Source organism: Cephus cinctus, unplaced genomic scaffold (assembly GCF_000341935.2).
Source record: "Cephus cinctus unplaced genomic scaffold, Ccin1 Ccin1_scaffold1343, whole genome shotgun sequence".
In the NCBI taxonomy this organism is placed as follows: Eukaryota; Metazoa; Arthropoda; class Insecta; order Hymenoptera; family Cephidae; genus Cephus; species Cephus cinctus.
Window position 1 is genome coordinate 1,096,527 of NW_014333756.1, and position 23,292 is coordinate 1,119,818.

Here is a 23,292-nt window from a genome sequence, read left to right on the forward strand (position 1 = left end):
CGGCGAGTCCGGGAGTAGGATTTCGTGATCATCGCCTCCGTCGATAAAGCAGATCACGAACGTGTAGCTTGGCAAGCAGTGGCTCTTCGCTACTCACCGCTGGTTCCCGAAATAACACTTACAACGAGGCAGCTCCGTAGCAGAACTATTGTTAAAACCTATCGGGAACTATAGAACTCCTCGAAAACTATTGAAAAAGCCTACTGTGGAATCATTTTTAAGAGATTTTTAAAAAGTGTGGTGCTGGAGGTGACACCCTTGTACCACGTGAAGCTGACGCCTATACGCCGATGATAACGACGACCACGACGATAATTACGACGACGCAGGCGCAGGCGAAATCTGGTATGCGCAGGCGCAGGTCAAAATTCGTATGCGCAGGCGCAGGTAAAATTCGTATGCGCAGGCGCTGGTCAAAATTCGTATGCGCAGGCCAAAATTCGTATGCGCCTGCGCCTGCGCCTGTGCATACGAATTTGCGCCTGTGCCTGCGCATACGAATTTGCGCCTGCGCCTGCGCATACGAATGTCGTCGTCGCAATTATGCCTGCGTCGTCGTAATTATCGTCGTAGTCGTCGTTATCATCGGCGTATAGGCGTCAGCTTCACGTGGTACAAGGGTTGGTGCAAACGCCTCTACGCGAACACCGAAGCTGACGCCTATACGCCGACAATGACGACGACAACGACAATTCGTGTTTTGACGATTTTACGTAGCAGAACTATTGTTAAAACCTATCGGGAACTATAGAACTCCTCGAGAACTATTGAAAAAGCCTACTGTGGAATCATTTTTAAGAGATTTTTAAAAAGTGTGGTGCTGGAGGTGACACCCTTGTACCACGTGAAGCTGACGCCTATACGCCGATGATAACGACGACCACGACGATAATGGCTTCGTCGTTGGCGTATAGGCGTTTGCACCTGTGCCTGCGCATACGAATTTTGACCTGCGCCTGCGCATACCAGATTTCGCCTGCGCCTGCGTCGTCGTAATTATCGTCGTGGTCAATTTTGGGAAAATTTGGGTTTTAACGATGTTACGGAGCAGAATTATTTTTAAACCTATCGGAAACTATAGCTCACCCCGAGAACTTTTGAAAAAGCCAACTGTTGAATCATTTTTAAGATCCTGCGCCTGCGCATACGAATTTTGACCTGCGGATGCGCATACGAATTTTGACCAGCGCCTGCGCATACCAGATTTCGCCTGCGCCTGCGTCGTCGTAATTATCGTCGTGGTCGTCGTTATCATCGGCGTATAGGCGTCAGCTTCACGTGGTACAAGGGTGTCACCTCCAGCACCACACTTTTTAAAAATCTCTTAAAAATGATTCCACAGTAGGCTTTTTCAATAGTTCTCGAGGAGTTCTATAGTTCCCGATAGGTTTTAACAATAGTTCTGCTACGTACTCTTTTTTAAAATCTCTTAAAAATGATTCAACAGTAGGCTTTTCCAAAAGTTCTCGAAGAGTTCTATAGTTTCCGATAGGTTTTAAAATATTTCTGCAACGTAACGTCCTCAAAGCACAAATTTTCCAAAAATTGAGGTGCTTCACGGGTGCCAGGTTCAGCACCGCACTTTTTTATAATCTCTTAAAAATTATTCAACAATAGGCTTTTTCAATAGTTTTCGAGGTGTTCTACAGTTCCTGATAGGTTGTTACAATAGTTCTGCTGTGTAACATCGTTAAAACACGAATTTTCCAAAAATTGTGGTGCTACACGCGGGTCAGGTAAAGCACCGCAATTTATTAAAATCTCTTAAAATTGATTCAACAATATGCTTTTTAAATAGTTCTGGAGGAGTTCTATAGTTTCTGATTGGTTATAACAATAGTTTTATTGCGCAATATCCGTGAAATGCCAGGCAGGCATGAGTTGCTGACTTTTGTCATATGACAACCGAGCTTACGCATTACGCTCGAACTTAGGATTGTAAAGGAAATAAATATTTAGGCTATATTCTTTGAGCTGCCTCGTTGTAAGTGCTGTTTCGGGAACCAGCGGTAAGTAGCGAAGAGCCACTGCTTGCCAAGCTACACGTTCGTGATCTGCTTTATCGACGGAGGCGATGATCACTAAATCCTACTTCCAGACTCGCCGCTACGATTTAGCGCCATAATTTTGGTATCGCCTAAAACCGTAGCGTTGTGCATCTCCCTATTCATCTCTGTTGTGCATCTCTACTCATTTCTGGTCATGCTTCATGAAAGTATTTCTGACTTATTTTATTGCATTTTATAAATCGTGTTTATGCTTTCAGTTTGATGAAAAGCATTTGTTTTATCGTATGAAAATATATTTCTGTGAGTATTGAAGTTTAATAATGTATTTAAATGTGTATAATTTTAGTTTGATTATATGTGAGTATAGTATTATTAAGAGAGGTAAAGAGGTACATGAATTTATTCCATGGGAATGCTTCAACATGTCAAGTGTTTTAACCTAGCTTTAAGCTCATTGCAATAATTACGATTGTTTGTTCTTTTAGGTTGTAATCGTTATGTAACTTATAGAACACTATGAGTGGAGTAAGGTGCATTTCGAGTAGTCCTACCTTCGGAATATCTAGAAAGATATTTTACAATTTATCCACACACTGGCATAAAAGGCACTGTATCTTAGAGAAAAAGTCTTTAGCTTTGCACAGTTTTAATACAAGATCTAATATTCATAATGCAACTCGACATTTTTGTGGTGCTATCAATAAAGCAGAAAGTTCATCTGAGAAGAAAAAAATTAAAAAAATTAACTTTGCTGAAGGACCAGATTTGGTTGACTTTATATTGAATGATAAAAGAAGTTCAAAACTTTCTACTGAAGCTGAGCAGATTCCATATGTAAAACCTTTTCATGGAAACAATCGCAAAGGTATTAATAAAATAACAAATGCAATTTCTCCAACATATCTTCAAAGTTACAAATTTTGATTATTATAGTATACTTTGACATCTATGGGTGCCAAATGAATGTAAATGATACTGAAGTAATCTGGTCCATACTTGAAGCAAATGGCTATTCAAAAACTGATGAATTACTTGATGCAGATGTAGTACTAGTGATAACATGCTCTATCAGAGATGGTGCAGAACAGAAAGTATGGAAGAGATTAGAATATATAAAAAGTATCAAGTTAAAGAAAAAACAAATATTGAAGAGAGAGATGAGGATTGGTTTATTAGGTAAGTTCCAATAATAGAAATGCAACATCACTCGATTTTTATAGTTAATAATTATTTATTTCAGGTTGCATGGCTGAAAGATTAAAGCAACAAGTGGTTGAGAAGAATAAACTAGTCGATCTGGTAGCTGGACCAGACAGCTATAAAGATTTGCCACGGCTACTAGCTATTACTGATAATAACGAGATGGCTATTAACGTTATGCTGTCATTCGATGAGACTTATGCTGATGTTATGCCTGTTAGGTTAAATCCAGATGCGGTAACAGCTTTCGTGTAAGTCATCATTCTTCGTTTTATACTTAAAAAGAATACTAAAACATTTTTTCAATTTATATTCCATAACAAAATACTTTACGAATTTTAGGAGCATTATGAGAGGATGTGACAACATATGTACATATTGTATAGTACCATTTACCAGAGGAAGAGAAAGATCCCGGCCAATAACTAGCATCTTAGATGAAATACGCCATTTGTCTGACGAAGGTGTAAAAGAAGTGACACTTCTAGGTCAAAATGTAAATAGTTACAGAGATATTTCCAAATCTGAATTTTTCACGGGTACCACACACGTAACGAACCTAGCTAAAGGATTCAAAACTGTATACAAGAGTAAAATAGGTGGCTTGAGATTCAGTGATCTTCTGGACAAAGTTTCACTTATCAATTCGGAAATGCGGATTAGGTGAGGATCAACAAAATCTTGTATTTTTCTTATCTAAATCTTGCCTATGTAATTATTGTCATGTAGATTTACGTCACCGCATCCAAAAGATTTTCCTGACGAGGTATTACAATTAATTGCTGAACGACCAAACATATGTAACACTTTACACTTGCCAGCACAAAGTGGAAATTCTCGTATTTTAGAACGCATGAGACGTGGATACTCTAGAGAGGCATATTTAGAATTAGTAGAACACGTGCGCACTATAATACCAAACGTATCGTTAACGAGTGACTTTATTGTTGGATTTTGTGGTGAGACTGAAGAGGAATTTAATGACACATTATCATTAATGGAAATAGTCAAATACAATATGGCTTATATGTTCGCATACAGTATGAGAGAGGTATTAAGATTATTTTACCAAATGAGAATGTTAAAGTAATATTTCCAAAACAATATTATAAATCAATTTTTTTTACAGAAAACTAAAGCTCATAGACGATATGAAGACGACGTAAGTGCAAAGGATAAATCGTATCGCTTAAAAAAATTAATACAGCTCTACCGAACAGAGGTTGAGAAGATAAACCAGGCTCAGATAGGACAACAACAATTAATTCTCGTAGAAGGGGTAATTAATATTTTGTAACAAATTTCGTGGAAGCCTTAATCAGGATTCACTAATTGGTACCATGAATTGGAGGTTACGCAACTCTAACACGAATGTCATAGATATATCTTTTTTTGCAGATATCTAAAAGAGGAAATAATTTTCAAGGACGTAATGACGGCAATACGAAGGTAATTATTCCAAATGGAGCAATACCTGAGAATTGTCATAGTGTAAATTCAAAATCGATAATGCCTGGCGATTATGTGGTTGTTCAAATTTGCAATGCGAATTCGCAACTACTCACGGGAATACCATTGTATCATTCATCCATCAGCGAATTCACGATCTCGGATTGTGATAACCGAAAACACAGAGCAGTTAAATAAATGACGTAAAACACTTAAAACTAAACAAACGTAGAGAACAATGATTTTCTGAAAATGTATTTTCATCATTGTTGTCAAAAAGTACATTGTACGTACATATATGAAAAAAAAGGTCGATATACATACTGTTATTCACACAAAAATAAATAGTTCTTCCTTATACTGTAATATAATCATATTATGTATGGCATCGAAATGTACATACACTTTTACAGCTTATAATCGATGGGTCAGATTTTGACTAACTCTTTATACATTGTAGTCATCATACGGAAAAAATGTAACAAAGTCAAAGTCAAAGGATTTAATTAGAATTATTCAGGTCAAACGCCCCGACAGTTGGTGCATTCTTACCGAATAACCCTTATAAAACAATAGGGACTTTTGAACACAGATTGTAAAGTTACATTGATATATTTATAAATCTAGATTACTTCTACGTTCAAGTTAAGATTTCTTTCTAAACGGTTTGATCCTCGGCTCGCGGTATTTCAAAGTTCAGTTAAAAAAATGTATCTCTTTGGAACGCGCAATGAATATTATTAATATTCATTCGTGTGGACTTTTATCGAATATCTTTAATTCACACGAGACTCGCAGCACCAATGTTAATAATATTATCCGAAGCTCTTTCGTAAACAGTCAAATCGTGCCCTCGTGGTTGCTCCAGCAGTGCAGCCAACTGTTCACTTGGGAATGGCGGTGCCTGCGATGCTGGCAGGATAACATCGCATTCTAGTTGTCCTGCAAAGATGAATAAAGTATCCATGACAAAGTATCTACAACTCGAGATTATCTCGATATTCTCATCTTCTTATTCTAAGAAGTGGAGTTATCATCCAATGAATTTCCTACCCGACAAAGATGGCGATGCACCTTTACTCGATCCGTACATTCGCGTACTGTAACCAGAATCGTTATGTGCATCGTGCAATGGCGGTGTGGGGCTGTAAACTGCATTTCGCGATCTATAAGGCATTCTTGCAATTGTTTCGCAATGCACGTTCTCAGATACTACCACGCCCTTTGCATTTAATGCACCATTAACTTGTTCGCATTGTTCATCAACATCCTCTTCTCCCTCGCTACTTTCGCTGTCATTACCTAAAATTATTTCATTGAAATCAAAAATCATCTACAGCTAAAAATGTATTTATTACGTAACTAAATATATAGATATACATATTATATACCTTGGCCTTCTCCAAGCCAACCATTTCCCAGTCCGCCCTGTGGTTGTACTCTTTGATTTACTAAAGTTTGACCGTGTTCAGGACTGGCAGGTTCGCTACTTCTGGAACGTGGACCTCGCCATCCGTTATGCATACCAGGTACTTGTTGAAATCGTTTTATCATTTCATGGACGCTACGACGTCCTGGAGCGGATCTCCAGCCCTCGGGATTATCCTCTGGGATTTGATTAAGGTCCTCTAGGTCATCTTGACAAGGACTTGAAGTTATATCGTGGGGTAAAGATGCCTGAATCGAACAAAAAATAACATATCACTTCATTAAATTACAGGGAGTAATTATTTAACCAATAATTTACCTGTTGATGCATTACTTGTTGTCTTAAGCTAATACAAGGCGAAATAGCACCAAGTGGTGAAGAGCGTTCCCTTCCAACGACCCCATCAAAAGTCTCATTAAGTCTTGCAGGTACATCAAGTACTCTCAGGGTGGGTCTGGACATACCAGATCCAGAAGGTAAATCCCTCATAGATTTACTGAGTCTTGGTATAGCTGGTATATCCAAATCATCTAAGCTGCCACTGTGAATAGCAGTCTCACCAGGAATCTCAAAGCTACGATCATGCGGCCTATCGTCCAATAGATCCTCCAGTGATCTAGCTCTAGTGGGTCCAGCTTGGTCATTCATCACGTTCGTTCTCATGGGCCTCTCACTATGTCTGCCATGACCGTCTCTGGATAGCCACTGTTGGAGATGCAAGTGTCTCTCGTCACATCGTGATCTCTCTGCAGCCACACATCTTGTCAACTCCGAAATTTGCCCACGAGTTCTACGCTCCAGGTTAGCCACCTTCAGGTCGAGTCTTTCGTGGGCCTGATCAATGTGAGCTTTCAACTCGGCCTTATCTCTTTCCAGTTTGGCTTCCATGTGTCTAAAGAATGGAGCACAGTAGCAGGTGTATCCAACTCCTACAGGACCCTTTCTGATGTTTCCTGCCAAGTCCAGGTAATACTGTTCACCTCTTCCTAGAGGATCCGGTGGCAGGGAGTCTAGACGAGGTTGAGGAAAAGCTTCAGGATCAGGATAATAATGGCAGCCATACGGTGACCACTGTCTTCCCATCATGGCTTTTTCAAAGTGAACCTTGTGCTGCTTTCCTCCCTTGTGCTTCTTCTTTTCTTTCTTAGTACCACCATCTCTACTTCCACTTGTTCCACTTCCGGTCTTCTCTCGCTTTTTCTCGCCCTTGCCACTTTTCTCTTCAACTTTCGTCACTGGTACTTCATCCTCTCTGCTCTTACTCCGTGCCCGACTTCTGCTCCTAGCTTTACTGATTATCACCAGAATCTCGCTGAGATTCTTTCGTCGTGCTATGTCCTTCGCAGTCTCAGCCTGCTTGTTACGAAGTGTCCTGTCGCACCCTGCTTCCAGAAGGATCCTAGTCAGTTTTCTGCGTCCCATCGCAGCGGCAATATGAAGGGCGGTATCGCCATTCTACGACAAGAAAAATCAATAATATTATGGATTAGCAATTGTTTGACTCATTGGTAAATTATTGGTCTCTTCATCATCCTTTCAAATATTTTCCACTTACTTTATTTTGCTCTGAAACACGGCACAAAGCGGATATCAGAATTCGGGTGACTCCAGCATGTCCGTATCTTGCTGATGTATGAAGAGGAGTGTCACCGTACTAGAAAAAGAAGAATAATCCCTGACAACCGAATAACGACACCTTAATGCAACGTATGTGTCGTTAGATCAAGTTCCGGATAAGCATAGCATTAGACAAGATCACGTGATAATTCTCAATGACTTAATTGCAAGAGCCATTTCCTACGTGGGAATAATAAGAGTCGCGGCCACCTTTAACAGAGTAATCGTCAATCTAATTGCCAGTAAATGTCGGCAATTTGCGAAGTGTATTTCAGTGAGTATACGAACTGAGTACCAATTATTCCCTACGGATATAACTCACGTTATTTTGTAAATCCGGATTGCATCCGGCTAATAGTAGTTCTCTGCAGCTCTGATTATGTCCATTCTGACAGGCCAAATGAAGTGGCGCAAATCCAGCAAGATTTCTGGCGTGAAGAGGAGCCCTTTGAGTACCAAGTGCCTTGGCAAGCACCGCCACAGTTCTGCTATAACCCCTCCAGGAAGCCTCGTGCAACGCTGAATTTTCATGCTGAAACATAGAAATCGAATGAATAAATTAAATACTTTCAATTTTAAGGTCAATATTTCTACACGATATTTTCTATAGGCTATCTAAAACGTAGTCGTATCTTATAACCCTCGAGGATATACTAAATCCAAGTACATCTTCATATAGACAGTCCATAAATCCCACACTATACAATCTTAATTATTCATATCCATAGATTATCATTTTCGGTATAGCAACATAAATACATGTATATGGGTATCTTATGAAATATTGAATGGAACAGTAAAAATTATACAACTATATCCCAAAATTGGTTAATCCTCCTTTGGTAACTTCACGTATATCTAAGCATTACTGTTACCATTCTTGATAGTATCGCATCAGTCCTGGCTACGCGGTACATAAACAGTCGCGATATGGTCGTAAGTTAGAAACCGGTTAGTAGGGAATCGGTAAGAAGGTTTTCTTAAGGGATCGACGTAGATGGAGCCTGGATTGGGATCCAAGGTACTGTAAAATGTTATCCACACATAATGGAGACGTGCGCTATAGCTTATGTGGGCGGTTCTTTTCGAATTTAGATGCTACCTACAGACTATGCATATATAGATATATGTCTATGTATGTATGTATACATATACGTATATTGGATATATATCACGAAATGTCTATTCAATTTAGATCAGGGAGTCCATTCTTGCCCTTTAGATTTTTATCCGATATATTTTTTTTTTATTTCTTCCTCCACTACGAGAAGATGTTATCCGCCTCGGTTTGGTGCACGACAAGATTCGATATGCTTTTGAATTCGTTTCACTGAAAAGGATATCCAGGATGGTAGAGATAAAATATTTCTTTTTTCTTACTATCTTTGACTTTCTCCTCTTTAGAAGCATCCTGGAATCCTTGGCGAATCGTGGCTCGAGGGTTAAGGAGTTCGAGCGGGAGGGATATCCTGGTATGGATCAAAAGGTAGAGATCTTTGATTCGATTCCTCTTCCCCTTTGGTTTATTATTCGCCTTGTAGAATATTCTAGAGGTTCTTCATGAATACTGCTATAGGATATTCTGCGTGTTATATTTACGTTATTATGGGCAGTGCTTAGGAAATCCACTGCATTGTTTATTGTGCGAGAAGTACTTTTGTTATTTCAGTGATACAAAAGTAATTTCCAATGCAGAAGCTATGAGTCATTGTTGTCATTCTAAATGGACGTTCGATCCTTCAGATACAATAATGACCATTGCTTGAATTATTATTATCATTATAATAAAATATATACGAATTGGAAAGATGTATTTTTGGTATATGTACGTTATGAGAAAATCAAATATTTCATGGCAGGGTCATGAAATATTTGAAAAACTTAGTCGTTTGCAAAAAGGAAAAATGGGACCCATAATATGAAATGTAAAATTTTTTTCAATGTACAGTCCCTTTCAAACTAATTAAATAGTTTATGATATGCCATACGATTATTATATCAGATAAAGCACATTTCTTATCTCGTTGACCTTCTTATTTGTACTGTACGTCAAGGTTAACTCATAAACATGTTTTGATCTGCATAACAAATTGGTCCAATGACTTTCTAAAATGATTTTGACTATAAAGAAGAGTTGATACACTACTGACTTGTATTTGGACAATGATGAATAGTGCTAGAACCAGTGCCTTTATTCTTTGTGATTGGTAGCAATGCAATATAAATTATGAAATCAGCTGCTTTCTGAGTGAATTGAATGAAAATTCACTTTATAGAATGAATGAGTGCATTACTGAATTATAATATAGAGTCAATGCCGTAACGATGCCATTAAAAAAAAAAAAAACTATTAAAATTTCAGCAGCATTAGATCAAGAGCAGTTATAAAATGTAAATCAATGTATACTGATTGCGAAAATATCATTAACGTCAAGGCTACTATACTGCTATTTAAATTGCAAGCTGCATATATATTATATACAGACACACATATATACAGGGTGAGGCGCGAGAAACAGAACACCTAAATAACTTTATTGGATTTAAAGATACGGAGTTCGCAAATATCGGAATTTAAATGATTCGGAAGGGCGCCCATGGTTATCATAATATTTTTTTTTTTTTTCATTTTTTACCAGTTTTTTCAAGGTTATCAGAGTTTTTTTTAAATGGAATGGCACATTTTTTCTCCTTGAACATTGTAGCCGGCATCGAAACGATTCCAACCATGTAACATAGTATGACCTTCAAATTACCTCCAACCCAGAAATATGGAATTAATACTAATTCGACATGTTAGAGATTTGGCTTTATTTCTGTTACGATAAATGTTCAAAATGACTCCCTTGCATTGCGATACATTTGTGAAACCGTGTAGTAACAGAATTTACTACTCTGTAGTTAATTTCTGAAGAAGTCGAAGCACAAGCCCTGGTGATTTTTTCTTTCATGTTCTCTGCAGTGGTTGGTCGTTCATGATAGATTCGATCACCAGATCTCACTCCCCTCGATTTCTATCTGTGGGGAAAACTGAAGGACGAAGTCTATCATAACAGAAATAAAGCCAAATCTCTAACATGTCGAATTAGTATTAATTCCATATTTCTGGGTTGGAGGTCATTTGAAGGTCATACTATGTTACATGGTTGGATTCGTTTCGATGCCGGCTACAATGTGCAAGGAGAAAAAATGTGCCATTCCATTTAAAAAAAACTCTGATAACCTTGAAAAAACTGGTAAAAAATGAAATTAAAAAAAAATATTATGATAACCATGGGCGCCCTTCCGAATCATTTAAATTCCGATATTTGCGTACTCCGTATCTTTAAATCCAATAAAGTTATTTAGGTGTTTTGTTTCTCGCGCCTCACCCTGTATATACATATATGCTCGCCCGTGTAAAGCCAGTAACATTTAAAATGTTCGCTACAACAAGATTTAGAGTCACGCGAATATCTTGCATCGTAATATCCGTGCATCCGCAATCCTCTGAAGTAACACGAAGAGACGTAGTAATATGACTGGATGCTGTGCAGTCAGTAAATGCAGTAGCCATCGTCCACGTCAATGAGTCTCGCGATTGTTGGTTGATATCATTGATTTCTCTGATATCTCAATATAACGTACCAAAATATAAATCATACTAGATAATTATTATAATTAATTTCTAATAACACGTGACGATTTTATAAATAATTATTCACTATCAATTATCCCGACTGTTTGCACAAGTATCAAATACATCTCGCATCGTACACTTGACCCTTTGCGTATATCTCTAATGATTGACTTGAATCATCGTGTAACCAACAGTAAGTAGCGTTCAGGTTAACCTATTCGAGACTCGAATCGTATGATCATTACGTTTGTCTCTTTGTTTCATTGTTCATTGTTTGTCCCTCCTAGAGTGAGACGTTTATATTCCATAAATTACATAAAATGATTTACTTGCATGGTTCTGTTGTAATATTTACTTAACAGTAGTCATAAAAATATTTGGCCTCTTATTAGTCACTACATAAACGTGTCTCTCTCGTTAATAACCTTATTGTAATAGATAGAGGGTAGAAATTTGAATTAATAAATGTTAATTTAATATTTTTCAAATTCTATTAAGAATCATAACCAACTATTGCGAGATTGCAAGATTGCGAACCAACTATTAAGAATATAACCAACGTGTCTATTTGCCGGCTGAAATTATTTTTTAAATACGCATCTTCTCATCCAGACTCCATATCAGGGTTTGTTGTATCTTCCTTTATTCGTCGTCTGCTAGTTTCATGGTTTCACCAGAGTCCCATGTTCCATGTGCTACAAGACACGTGTTCTTTTACCAAGAAACAAGACACTCGACACTGTATAATTTTCCATTTTCCATATTAATCATCCAATCTATCCTGTCCACTTGATGCAGGGTAATACAAGACGTCCTTGCGAGTCCTTGGCGGTTAGATTACCCTGGTCGATTCTGATCATTTCGATAACCAACTATGTGCAGCATCCGAGAGGATGTCGCGTGTGCAACGGTTCATTGACCAGCGGTCTGCCAGGCGCTGCACATGGCCGCAAGCACTTGGGTCTTACCTCCTGCCTTTTTCCTTTGTTGTATATACGAATGCATTCCTGTATATATATATATGCACTCAGGTACAGGATACCGTGCAGATACACGAGCATAAGAAATGCATAAACTCACACATGGTCTGTGTTTTATGTACGTAAAGACGGACACTGCAATTTTGCGTGAGTCTGCGATAACGTGAGTCAGTATGCACTTGGTTGCATATAAATGTGAATATAGAAGTCATGTTAGGAGAGCACTGTAAAAAAGATGCATTTTTAAATGGTGCATTAAGTTTTCAGTGACTATTATTTTTATGAGTGATGCAGATTTTCGTACGAATTTTTTTCTAGATTTTTAAAAAATTAGTATAATGATTGACGGAAGCATGCTATGTGATTAGGATGTATCTGGCTTACGTGGCTTTCATGCACTAATTGTAAGTGCAGTTTTTGTATATCTTCCGGCATGCATGATGCATCTCATCTGATGCGTTCCTGAAGATTCTCGCTAGGTTGCGTGTGCAACGTGCCGGCACAATGCAAGCGTGTATACTTTGATTTGCTTGTTACAAAATGCCTTTGGTTGATTGAAAATTCCTCTGTTCTTGGTAATTGAAATATCAGCAGGATATTGTGGGGAAAATATTTACGAGATCTTACAGGTCTTATGGGAAATATTATTATCGCAAATGTTGAACACGGTTGGAAAAAATTTTTATACTTTCCAAGAACTGTAATAAAACGCACCAACAAAGTGTTTTAAAATAGGTGCAAAAGGAAATCCTAATCACAGTAGTAAACTATACTAGAATCCCGTAAGATGAAATCTGCGCTATAGTATAAGCTGGTAGTAGTCTCTGTAGCAAAGTTTCCATAGTGATAAGGAAATGTTAATGACGGCACCAAACTGCAGTGAAATCCTATAAGTTAAACGACAGCCCTAACCCGTTTGGCTTCTGGACATAGAATATTTATGAGGAAAAAAAAATAATACGTCGAATCCGTGGTAGAAAATACCAGGAGAGTATTCAGATGAACTAACAGCGACCGTCGGTACCAACTTGTCAAATATAATTTACCGCAAGAATGGAGAAGAGAACGGGACTAATAATTTCTCGTCAGAATATCCTAGCGCTCCTACCAAACGCTCGTTATTCCGTTCTGAATAGCAGCACTAATCATAATCGCCAATTAACGAGTAGCGAACTACTGGTGTAGATTACTATTAACTGTTAGCATAAAGGGTTGTTCAGTTATCAATTTTATCTCACTGCATTCCTCAGTGAGCGCAAGAAAGCGGAGCGAGAATAATTTTCCTAATTTTCGGTATCGTTTTGAAAAAATTTTCAGTTCCGTCATTTTTTTAATATGACTTCTTCAGGAACTGACTATTTTTCAGTTCAGTAAATATGTAGACTGGTACACGTATGGTTAGGTATGCTGTACGTACAGTTTCTCAAGTTTAAAAATTTACCTGTACGTATCATTGAAAAAAGAAAAAGAATGTTTAGATCATTTTTCATTTATAATCGGATCGAGAAATTGTATTGTTCATTAATACTCATCAGACTGTCATAGCTTTGTGCAAGAGCGCATATCGGGAGAGAAATGATAGATCAGTAAAAAAAAATCATCGTAGCAGGTAGTACAATTTTATTCATCGTTCCTATGGGGAAATCAACGGGGGATGCCAGTTATTATTATCATAGGTTCTTGACTTAGTCATCGATCAATATATACTCGGGTCATTAAAACTCCTTCTACTTGGAAGCGCTGGATCAATTAATACAGCTTGCCAACACAAGGGAAGTACTACGTGGAAGCTCACTATTAACTGTCCAGTACGTACACGTGTATCTCATGACTTGATGACTTTATGGCCGGACACTACTATACATGCGATTACTTTTCCTTTAGCACTGCCCCTCTACTCGTTAAATTATTAAAAAAAGTTCCAAAATGAATATATTGCAACGCTTCTTGCTCCACAAATAAAAAGCTATCGTATTTCATCTTCCTCATGGCATCGCAAATCTCTACCATTTCTTGCATCATTAATGCATTACAAGAAATATAGTAGCCTGATGGCCTAACATATTAAATAAACACTGTGACATATGATCTTCCTGCCCTTTAACTACCTAAGCAACCTTTAGGGTTTTAGGTCCTTATAAAAAGTATCCAACCATTCCTAGGTGTAATGAATATCCTTAATCCTACCAAGATCTCGACACGGAAGTATCTATACGTGTAATATGTAACATATATCTATGTAACTATTAAGGCCCAATATAATATTACACACGTACATAAAGGTAGCTTCATAAATGCAGAATAAGGTTGCTATCGCCAACTGAAGTTGAGATTATATTCACCAGACAATGATGATCGAAATTTTTTTTCACTCCAAAGTTGAGTATTATACGTGAGTAGTGGGTAAAAAAAAAAAATTTTTGTATGGCATCCATGAGATCAGGTTTCTCCGAAGGTATACGTACAAAAAAGTGACTAAGAATCCACGACATTAATCCTGCTGGAATAAAAGATTCACTGGTTCACCTGCTCTCTACATTCGTGATAGTATTGCCACGTAGTATACCGTATGTAGTAATACATAAGCGTATGTATATTCCCATATACAACCATATAGTACGGCAGCTGTTGTGTGTTTATAGTGACCACCCGCCCTTTTGACTAGTAATGCTTCCCGCATGCATTATAGATGTATATGAGATTGTGTTGGGCGCGAAGGATGTATCCGGTGGACACTTTAATATTTCTATGCACTATTGTATCTATTCGTTCGATGTACAGACTATTTTTGTTCTGTTGGATCGTGTGTTCACATATAATCCATTTACTATGGTGTGTGATTGCGTGCACGTGTGCCTGTGACAAAGAGAATGAGCAATTATCGTGGAATCGTAACGAGTCCCCTGTTATTGGGCCTTTTAATTACTTGAACAAGTCAACGCGTTGATTCTACCAGCACGTATGTACATACCGGGTGTTCAATTAGGAGTAGAGTTGGCTTCTGTTAAGCGGTTAAAAGCCATATCACTGGCACAGCTTAATGATCTAGGATAGTTATTGGTGATTTGATTGAAAATTGATGTTCACTTGAGTGTCCATGTACCTAATCATTTTCCTTGCGGTGGTAGGCCTCTGTAGTATTCTTCTTATAATGTTGGATAGTGATTGGGCATAGTCCACGTGATCTGTAATTGGCCTACGACCCTATCCCGTTGTCTAATTAAACCGGATGATCCTGTGGATCCTTCGGTCGATTGGATGCCTGGATGAACAAAAAATATTCATTCCAAGATCATTGGATACGAAAGTCTCACTTGAAAGAAAGAATAGAAGCAAAAAACACATGCCTCTATAATCACCTGGCCGTATCGCAATGATGTAAATCCAACGATTAAAAGATGAATTCCAAAATTTGTTTTATCTTTTTTCTCATCTTTAACCAGTCTTTAAAGCATCTATACCTCGTTTCACGATTGCCAGCTGACTTCTCTTTCCTCGTTTCGAAGAAAGGATTTTAACGACCTGGTGACTTGAACGGGGAACAAAAAATTATTTTGAACAATGTGTCCTCTGCCTTGCGAGAATTTACTTAAGGATGCTCAAGAAGCACAGTATCGTAACGAGATGGTAAACAATGATTAAGCGCATAGTAACTGTCAGTAGCGAAGCTGAGACTACGCGCAAATAGGATAAATAATAGGAAAATGCAGAGAGACCTTCACGTAAAGTATGAACCGTAGTGGAGGTTAGAAGGAACCAGAATAAGAGAAGTTCGAGAAACAGTAATTCCTTGAAACAGCATGGAGAGGAGAAACAGTCTGAGTGAGTGGATTCTTATGGGATCCAAAGAGAGGCGTAAGACGAGACCAGAGCCACGGAGTCAGAAAGTCAGTACAGGTCACGAAGCTCATGGGATTACGAACTCTCGTGTGTATAAAATGCATTTGCATATTTTACTGGCAACCCATCACACACACATAACGCCGATTTACACACGGACACATTGTCACTGTCAATTCCGTCGCGGCTATATGCAATTTTTTAACCCCGATACACTGATTCGTGGACAAATTTACGATTGTCGCTACGATATTACGTCCGCATAGCTTTTCTCGAGCGCCATCTTGAAATAGTTCGATAGGACATTTGCACGACCGCGCGATTCAAATCATGTACGAAGTAGTCAAGAAAAGTGGATAGGTACATACTCGACGAAACAAATCTCCTACAGAACACTATTATTAACGATTTATCACCCATTCAGCTTAGCTTCTCACAATGGCTGCCTCGCCCGTACTTTTATACAACTGTGCCAGGTATACAAACTATGAACCAGGTATATGCACGAAGTATATACATATACCTGCGTCTATCCTCTATCTCGTATACCTTTTAGCTATATTTAGTTATAACGTTGTCTTTATTGTATTCACACGATTCCGTGAATATAATGTATATGGATATTTAGGTATATTTTATGTACATACCCAGATTATCTACTAGAGAGAATCTGTTACCTCTATTCTCTTTTCTAATCTGGCTTCACTATATAAAGGCATTCTAGTGTGTACATTGTGAAAAGTGAAAGCTCCTTAACTCGAAATACGTATAAAGGACATTTACTATAAGAAAAAAGAATTAAAAATGATGACCTCCAACGTCGAGAAGAGGTCCTCACCCACGCAATTTCAACAACCTATCGTAAATTGTTCCATGTGAGAATGCCATAATGTAATCGGTAGAGCCTATAGCCGTATATATTTTATTCTTTAATTCCTAATTTATTCTTCTTTCTCATACAATATATCTCTCTTGGCGGACCATCTCATAAGTGTCATCTTTCTTTTATACTGTCAGATAATACTCACTCTAGGCAACACGCAGTGTAGACTCCATGCGAGAGGTATTCCTTGTACGAGTTAAGATACGATAAGTCAAACACCCTGGCCACTGTCATATTCCGGGATGGTCAGAAGTCAGGAATGCATGGGTCTTCTTATCGTATGTGTCTGCCAAGATGCCAACCCACGCATCCCAGTCACTCTATACTTAATGTATTTTGTATAGTCTGAGAGAGTGCCATTATCATTCTCCAGGCGTATATCGCGTTACACGAATTTCATTACGCCACGAGTAGAATACGACGTGCGTTTACTATACTACACTTCTTCACACATTCTCTCTACATATCGTGTTTATTTGTAAGTGTCAAACTACCAAACTCTTCTAAAAATAGTTGACAATTACTGAAAGATGCCTCGCCGTCACTACTATACGAGAAATTGTTAACGAAACTTCATGTTTTTTTTGGTTCTAAAAAGGTGGTTTGTTTTCATAAATATCGATATGCATGTTTAAGTAATAATTCTCTTCAGAACAACTTAATCTGTAATAAGTTATATTTTTGGTTTGTCATCATGTATGACGCATCTCGCCAAAATACATTTATTGTTATTTCTAGTTTCTTCTCTTCATATGTTTTTAGCTTTTGATTTTAAAAAGGTGATTTATTGTCATTCATATTGATATATATAAATAAGTAATAGTTCGCCTTAGAACAACTTAGTCTGCACTAAGACATATTTTTGGTTTCTTGTCTACAGTGTCAGGATGGCCGAGCGGTCTAAGGCGCCAGACTCAAGGTATTGCAAAACCTTGCTCGCTTGAAAGCGAGTTTGATTTCGAGGCTTCTGGTCCTCTCTGAGGGCGTGGGTTCGAATCCCACTTCTGACAATTACTTTTGCACTTATAATTTTGTTATCTGCATATACCAAATCGACAACTGTCCTGAATCACATAACGTAAATGCATAGATTCTAGGCGGACACAGAGAACGCTGGTTCGAGTCCCGTGTATGTCTGATATCTGTCCCATTTTTTAAAATTATATTTTACATTATTTTGTTTTACTTCGTCATAAAATACTTCTTTTTGGTGTAAAACATTTATTTAGATATATTGTATTTTAAAATATAACGTTCCGAAATTAAACTGTGACGTACTTATTTTCTAAAGATTCGTACGGTTCCATGTGCATGAGGTATCGAGATTAATGAGTTTTCATACAAATATGTAATTTCATCATGAAATTACGTTAATTTATATTGTGTGACGCGTAATGACTAGCCTATAGCATTTCTATATTTTGATTCTCATCTGTTCTCATTACTCGTATACTAGTTCATATAATAGTATAGTAAGACAGTAGACAGTCGTGTCCTGATATGATACTATAGTAATACAGTAAAATATTATTAGCTCAGTATCGGCATCGACTACACTATACACTTACAAAAACAGTATCTACTTATACGTATCTCTGTGTACGTTAAATTATAACTAGAAATTCCCCGAGTAGATGCTTGGAGGCACAATTCAGGAGAAACGGTGCCAGGCGTCGGTATACGTACATATTCATATAGGCGCCATACGCACACGTGTCATTTGGCGTCGAGGTGCGTAATTGAGACCAATGAAGACGTCACAGCTCTCTATAATGAAGTCTCTTTTCAACATAATCAGCCAATTTTTTAATTCTACCACATACCAGTCATTTTATTCTTTTGTTACTTTTTCATATAATCAAAGGTATATATATACTAAACTATATATATGCATTTACAGACCCCTCGTGATTGGCCACCGTGAGTGACACTCGTGCATCATGCACGGACTACGGCACTGCTTATGGGGTCTCAAGTACCGGGACCCCCATGATGCTTTAAAAGAGGCCGCCATCAGCCGGCATAAAGTACTATACTGCTATACCGTGTGCTATACCACTATTTTACCGGTACCCTATACATAAGTGCTCCATATGTGGATATATATGTATTTACCTGAGCATATACAGGTACGGGATACCCTTTATAGGTACATGGCTCTCGATCCCTATAGTCGAAGTTGCGCTTAGTGACTCTCGTAAGTCGCTCCTCTCTTGCGAAATATTGTGCGACTCTCCGCAAGAGATAACATTGCGATAGCGAATGCGGCAATAACCGTTGTCTTGGCTTGTCTCGATGTTATTTACATAATCCTCTCTTTTTCTATTTATTTATCATCCAACTCGTCTGCTGCTTCTGTTCCTCTTTGTTAACACTTTTTCTGTCTTATCTCGACCAAGATAAATTCAAATCACGCGGTACATTGCGCTACCGACTATTGACGGCAGGGGCGCTGTCTACGCGTGAGACAGTTGTATTTTGTCGTACTGCGATTTTTGTGAAAACTTAATGGAGCACGGACGTCGCAGCGATTTATGTGTTCAGAGTGTGTTTATATTGAACGAGTTTGTGCGACATCATCGTGACTCTGTAACATACAACTTTTCCGGACGGGAAAAGCGTTAGTGGTTGTGAAACGTGAAAACATAAACTGGATTATAATTATGCCGTACTGTCAAATGCAAGATGGCGAAAGGACGACAAATAATGGCGACTACGAATCTTGTCAATTGCGTCGATCGTAAATCGATCGTCATGCCAATAGGAGCTTTCGCTTAGTTGATTGCTGGTGAATACGATTTTTTGTCCCCTCTCTTCCTCCATTTTTCTTCTTGTCAAAAGATTGTATAATTTTTCAGTGTCCGACTGTGATCGATGCTCAAGAGCCGCGAGTTGCCGTGGTGGCTTTCACGTTCAAGTATCTCGCGCCCTCTTTGGCATTTGAATTTCCTTTCTAATTCTCCCTCGGTAAATCGTGTAATTGGAGTACGTCACAGTAGAATTATTTCACCATCGTCTAATTACGATTAATCTATGTGTATATATACAGCCAGACCTGTCAGACACTAGACTGCGGTCCCGTACTCGTTCCTACGTAATTCTTTAAACGGACGTTAAGGACTTGAAAAAAGGGCCCAATAAAGGTAAAAGAAAGATATCGCTCGTATTGCCTCCAGTACTGTCGCAGCCGGAGATTACTACTGTGTTAACCGCAAGATCGTACCGGTCCTGCTTAAAGGTATGTACACAAGTGCACTGTACTGAAATATAGTATACAGAATACATATAGCGGCTTGCAAGCCGAATGGCGACAAGAAATGGCTGTGTGACTCTTTGCGAAAAGGCTGCTCCTCCTTTCCTGTAACTCGCATGTGAACGTCCTCTCTCGTACATACGTACGTACCTTTCAGGGACGATCCAACCGAGTAAGTCCCAGGTAGAGGCGCACGAGGATAGCCAGATGGTCCCAGGAATTCTCCGAGCGAATTAACGAGTGTTGAAGATAGTCTCTCCCTGGATGACTATTTTGCCTCTCTCTTTCTCACTCCTCTTAATCCCTCTTCGTTTCATCCACGTCCCCGTATGACACACGCACTTCTTACATCCTCCACTTCTCCAGGTCTTTCCTGATTAACCTGACAGCAGCACCTACCATGATACACGTAATGCTTTTACACACGGGAGTACCTATAGGTTATGTTATCTGATATATACGCGTCTTATAAAGCATATTTGATATTTCACACACTATACCATTATAGGATGGTATTAAATCAGTAGCACACACGACACACGATACAGTAGCGTCGTTACATGCGTGACCTTTTGACACTTGCCTTACGAAGCTCGCCCTCTCGCCCGGTACTACAATTATTGCGTATTCACATCCTACGCCAAGACTTCGGCCATCTTGGGTAGGTAGTACTTTCGGCCTCGACAACGTAGGGATATGTGCTTGGCTACGTAAGGTTATGCACAGTTACCGGCTTCCAGGATTTCTTACAAGGTGTGCAGGGTACTGTTGTACCCTTTTACCGTGTAGCTACGTAAAAGGGCGCACCTTTACGATCGTGTAATTTTCAGCCTCGATGTACATACTATACCTTCTACTATATATATATGCGCACTTCTCTACCTGCCATCGGCAATTTTCGCGTTTCCACGCAGGGATGGCTGAGGCGTATCTCATCTTCTCCTCACCGCTTCTGATGAATTATACGACACGCTATACGTAAGGGAAGATCGTGAGGCATTATGCAAGAATACCTTTCGCATAAAAGGATAACCCATGGCGTGTTTGCTTAACGATTACGGAGGTTAGATTTTTATTTGAATTTTTCTCATTCTCATCGGACGTAGTTTTCTTCTTTTGTCGGGTGACAGTCGGCAAGGTGGTCATTAACGTCTTGCAAAATGCTCCAGTTTCCGTGAACGCTCGTATTTTTATTCTGACAGATTTTTTTACGCTCTCGGACGGAGAGGCAATCGTTTCCATATAAGAGGCAAGATACATACGCGACGGAATTCTACGTGATTTATTCGTATCCTCAATGCGTTCGAATCATTGGGTTAGTCATAAATCAGCGAACAGTTACGAAAGCTGCCGCAGGGCATCGCTTATGTCAAATGTTCTTGAGAATTTGAATTTTTGTGTCGTAGACGTCCTATGATAGAGATTTTTGTATTACATAATAATAATTAAATCCTCCATTCATATTCTTCATGTTCTCTTAAGCGTGGGTGAAGACTACACGAAAAAATCCTGTAGAATTACATCCCAAAGACCATTGTTATGCGTGCGTCATTAGTTCTGTATATATTATATCTCTAGGAGTACCAGACTTTTCTTAAATATAAAAGATGTTTCTACTTTAACCACTACAAGCATTTTTTTATTATCCCTGCTTTATTCAAATATAATATAAATAACAAATTTTTCATATAGTCAGATAGAAAATAATCGAGTCGTTCTACTGTAACAGGGTCAGTGGTAATGATATACGTATAAAGCATTGCTCTTTTGCCTTTTATAGTCATATTTCTATATACAATTTTGTCCCACCGGGGCGCTGCAATCGCATTCCATACCGGTAGATATATTTCCTTTTGACATTTGCACCTCTTCTTTGTCCGATGAAGAAATACCCTGTGATGTCATTTACTACGGATAAAATCACATAACTGAAGAAGGATAGAGCTTCTATTTCACACTGTACTATATTCTAACGCAAGTCTAACCTTTAACAGAGGAGCCATGGTAGTGCTCTCTACTTGTATCGTATTTAATTCTGTAAAGGTAAATACACTATCGCCCTATCTCGACATTGCCGAATATCATTAGCGAAACTTCTGGCACGTAAATCTAAGCGTTAAATATATATATATATATATATGTATATACCCATATATTATACAGTATATAGCTTTTGATTATCCTGCAAATAAATAAACCCAAAGACATTAGAGTCCTCGCGTGTCTCTCGACCGCCAAGAATAATTCCTTCGGATGACTTCTTCCACACTGTATATACCCATATATTATACAGTATATACATTAGCGAAACTTCTGGCACGTAAATCTAAGCGTTAAATATATATATATATATATATGTATATACCCATATATTATACAGTATATAGCTTTTGATTATCCTGCAAATAAATAAACCCAAAGACATTAGAGTCCTCGCGTGTCTCTCGACCGCCAAGAATAATTCCTTCGGATGACTTCTTCCACACTCGGTAACGCAATAAAAGAATTAGAACTAAATTTTTCGTTTTTTTACCACCAACATCAATATACACTTTGGCTAAAGGTGTCGGTATAGCAAATCTAATGGGAATACGCACGACTCGTGTTCTTAGGTTAGTATATCGACCGCATGTCAGTTTCCATAATAAAAGCAGCCGTAAAGAAGCCAACTTTAATACTCCCTCTCGTCTTCCTGGGTTCTCCCTTTAGGTACTGCAATTCCGTACCTTTATTGTACATAACGTGCATAAGTGCCCTCGATATATTCCCGCGTCATTATAGGGATATAAATGTGTGCAGAAATAAGTAAATGACGCTTCTGGTACTGTACTGCACGGCATGATTACTCGTGGATATTATTCTCGGGCTAAGTTTGTATAGTTTTACAATTTTATATGAAGAATTTCAATTACATAGAAATTGCCTTTTTTTAGTAGGTATATATATATATATATATATATATATATATATATATACATAACGTGTATATATATATATATATACAGACGTGTAA

The 23,292-nt window shown here is 38.3% G+C and overlaps 2 protein-coding genes, 2 long non-coding RNA genes and 1 other non-coding gene across 12 annotated transcripts in view; 3 read left to right on the forward strand and 2 right to left on the reverse strand.

Moving 5' to 3' along the window:
* The first annotated feature begins 2,151 nt into the window (after nucleotides 1–2,151).
* On the forward strand, nucleotides 2,152–5,024 carry LOC107273040 (CDK5RAP1-like protein). The gene is made up of 8 exons (XM_015750839.2): nucleotides 2,152–2,309; nucleotides 2,495–2,874; nucleotides 2,943–3,185; nucleotides 3,250–3,460; nucleotides 3,552–3,872; nucleotides 3,939–4,260; nucleotides 4,339–4,488; nucleotides 4,608–5,024. The coding sequence occupies exons 2-8, from the start codon at nucleotides 2,526–2,528 to the stop codon at nucleotides 4,854–4,856; spliced, it is 1,845 nt and encodes a 614-aa protein (XP_015606325.1). The 5' UTR covers nucleotides 2,152–2,309; nucleotides 2,495–2,525; the 3' UTR covers nucleotides 4,857–5,024.
* Nucleotides 5,025–5,402: 378 nt separating this feature from the next.
* The window catches only part of LOC107273038 (ankyrin repeat domain-containing protein 6), a 48,599-nt gene continuing 30,709 nt past the window's right edge, over nucleotides 5,403–23,292 (reverse strand). For all 8 annotated transcript variants that reach the window (XM_025090365.1, XM_015750834.2, XM_025090364.1 and 5 more), the window contains 6 exons: nucleotides 8,027–8,236; nucleotides 7,643–7,741; nucleotides 6,406–7,542; nucleotides 6,050–6,335; nucleotides 5,712–5,960; nucleotides 5,403–5,600 (listed from right to left, as the gene is read on the reverse strand). In XM_025090365.1, coding sequence (XP_024946133.1) covers nucleotides 5,440–5,600; nucleotides 5,712–5,960; nucleotides 6,050–6,335; nucleotides 6,406–7,542; nucleotides 7,643–7,741; nucleotides 8,027–8,236 — 2,142 coding nt within the window. In that variant the 3' untranslated portion in view covers nucleotides 5,403–5,439. The remainder of the gene's footprint in view (nucleotides 5,601–5,711; nucleotides 5,961–6,049; nucleotides 6,336–6,405; nucleotides 7,543–7,642; nucleotides 7,742–8,026; nucleotides 8,237–23,292) is intronic.
* Nucleotides 11,086–16,503, reverse strand: LOC107273041. The gene is made up of 3 exons (XR_003061440.1): nucleotides 15,663–16,503; nucleotides 15,407–15,565; nucleotides 11,086–12,527 (listed from the first exon to the last, which is right to left on the reverse strand). It is a non-coding gene; the product is annotated as an uncharacterized LOC107273041 (long non-coding RNA).
* Nucleotides 17,908–18,036, forward strand: Trnal-caa. Its single transcript has 2 exons — nucleotides 17,908–17,945; nucleotides 17,992–18,036. It is a non-coding gene; the product is annotated as a tRNA-Leu (tRNA).
* The window catches only part of LOC112495145, an 8,138-nt gene continuing 3,632 nt past the window's right edge, over nucleotides 18,787–23,292 (forward strand). Inside the window, exons 1-2 of the long non-coding RNA XR_003061439.1 lie at nucleotides 18,787–19,814; nucleotides 19,885–20,264. This is a non-coding gene — a long non-coding RNA (uncharacterized LOC112495145). The remainder of the gene's footprint in view (nucleotides 19,815–19,884; nucleotides 20,265–23,292) is intronic.

Excerpts from the sequence above, each read along its gene's own strand:
- LOC107273040 (XM_015750839.2), top strand. The coding sequence starts at position 2,526 with ATGAGTGGAGTAAGGTGCATTTCGAGTAGTCCTACCTTCGGAATATCT. Across the intron at positions 3,461-3,551 it reads GATGCGGTAACAGCTTTCGT|GAGCATTATGAGAGGATGTG; the intron begins GTAAGTCATCAT and ends TACGAATTTTAG. Across the intron at positions 3,873-3,938 it reads AATTCGGAAATGCGGATTAG|ATTTACGTCACCGCATCCAA; the intron begins GTGAGGATCAAC and ends ATTGTCATGTAG.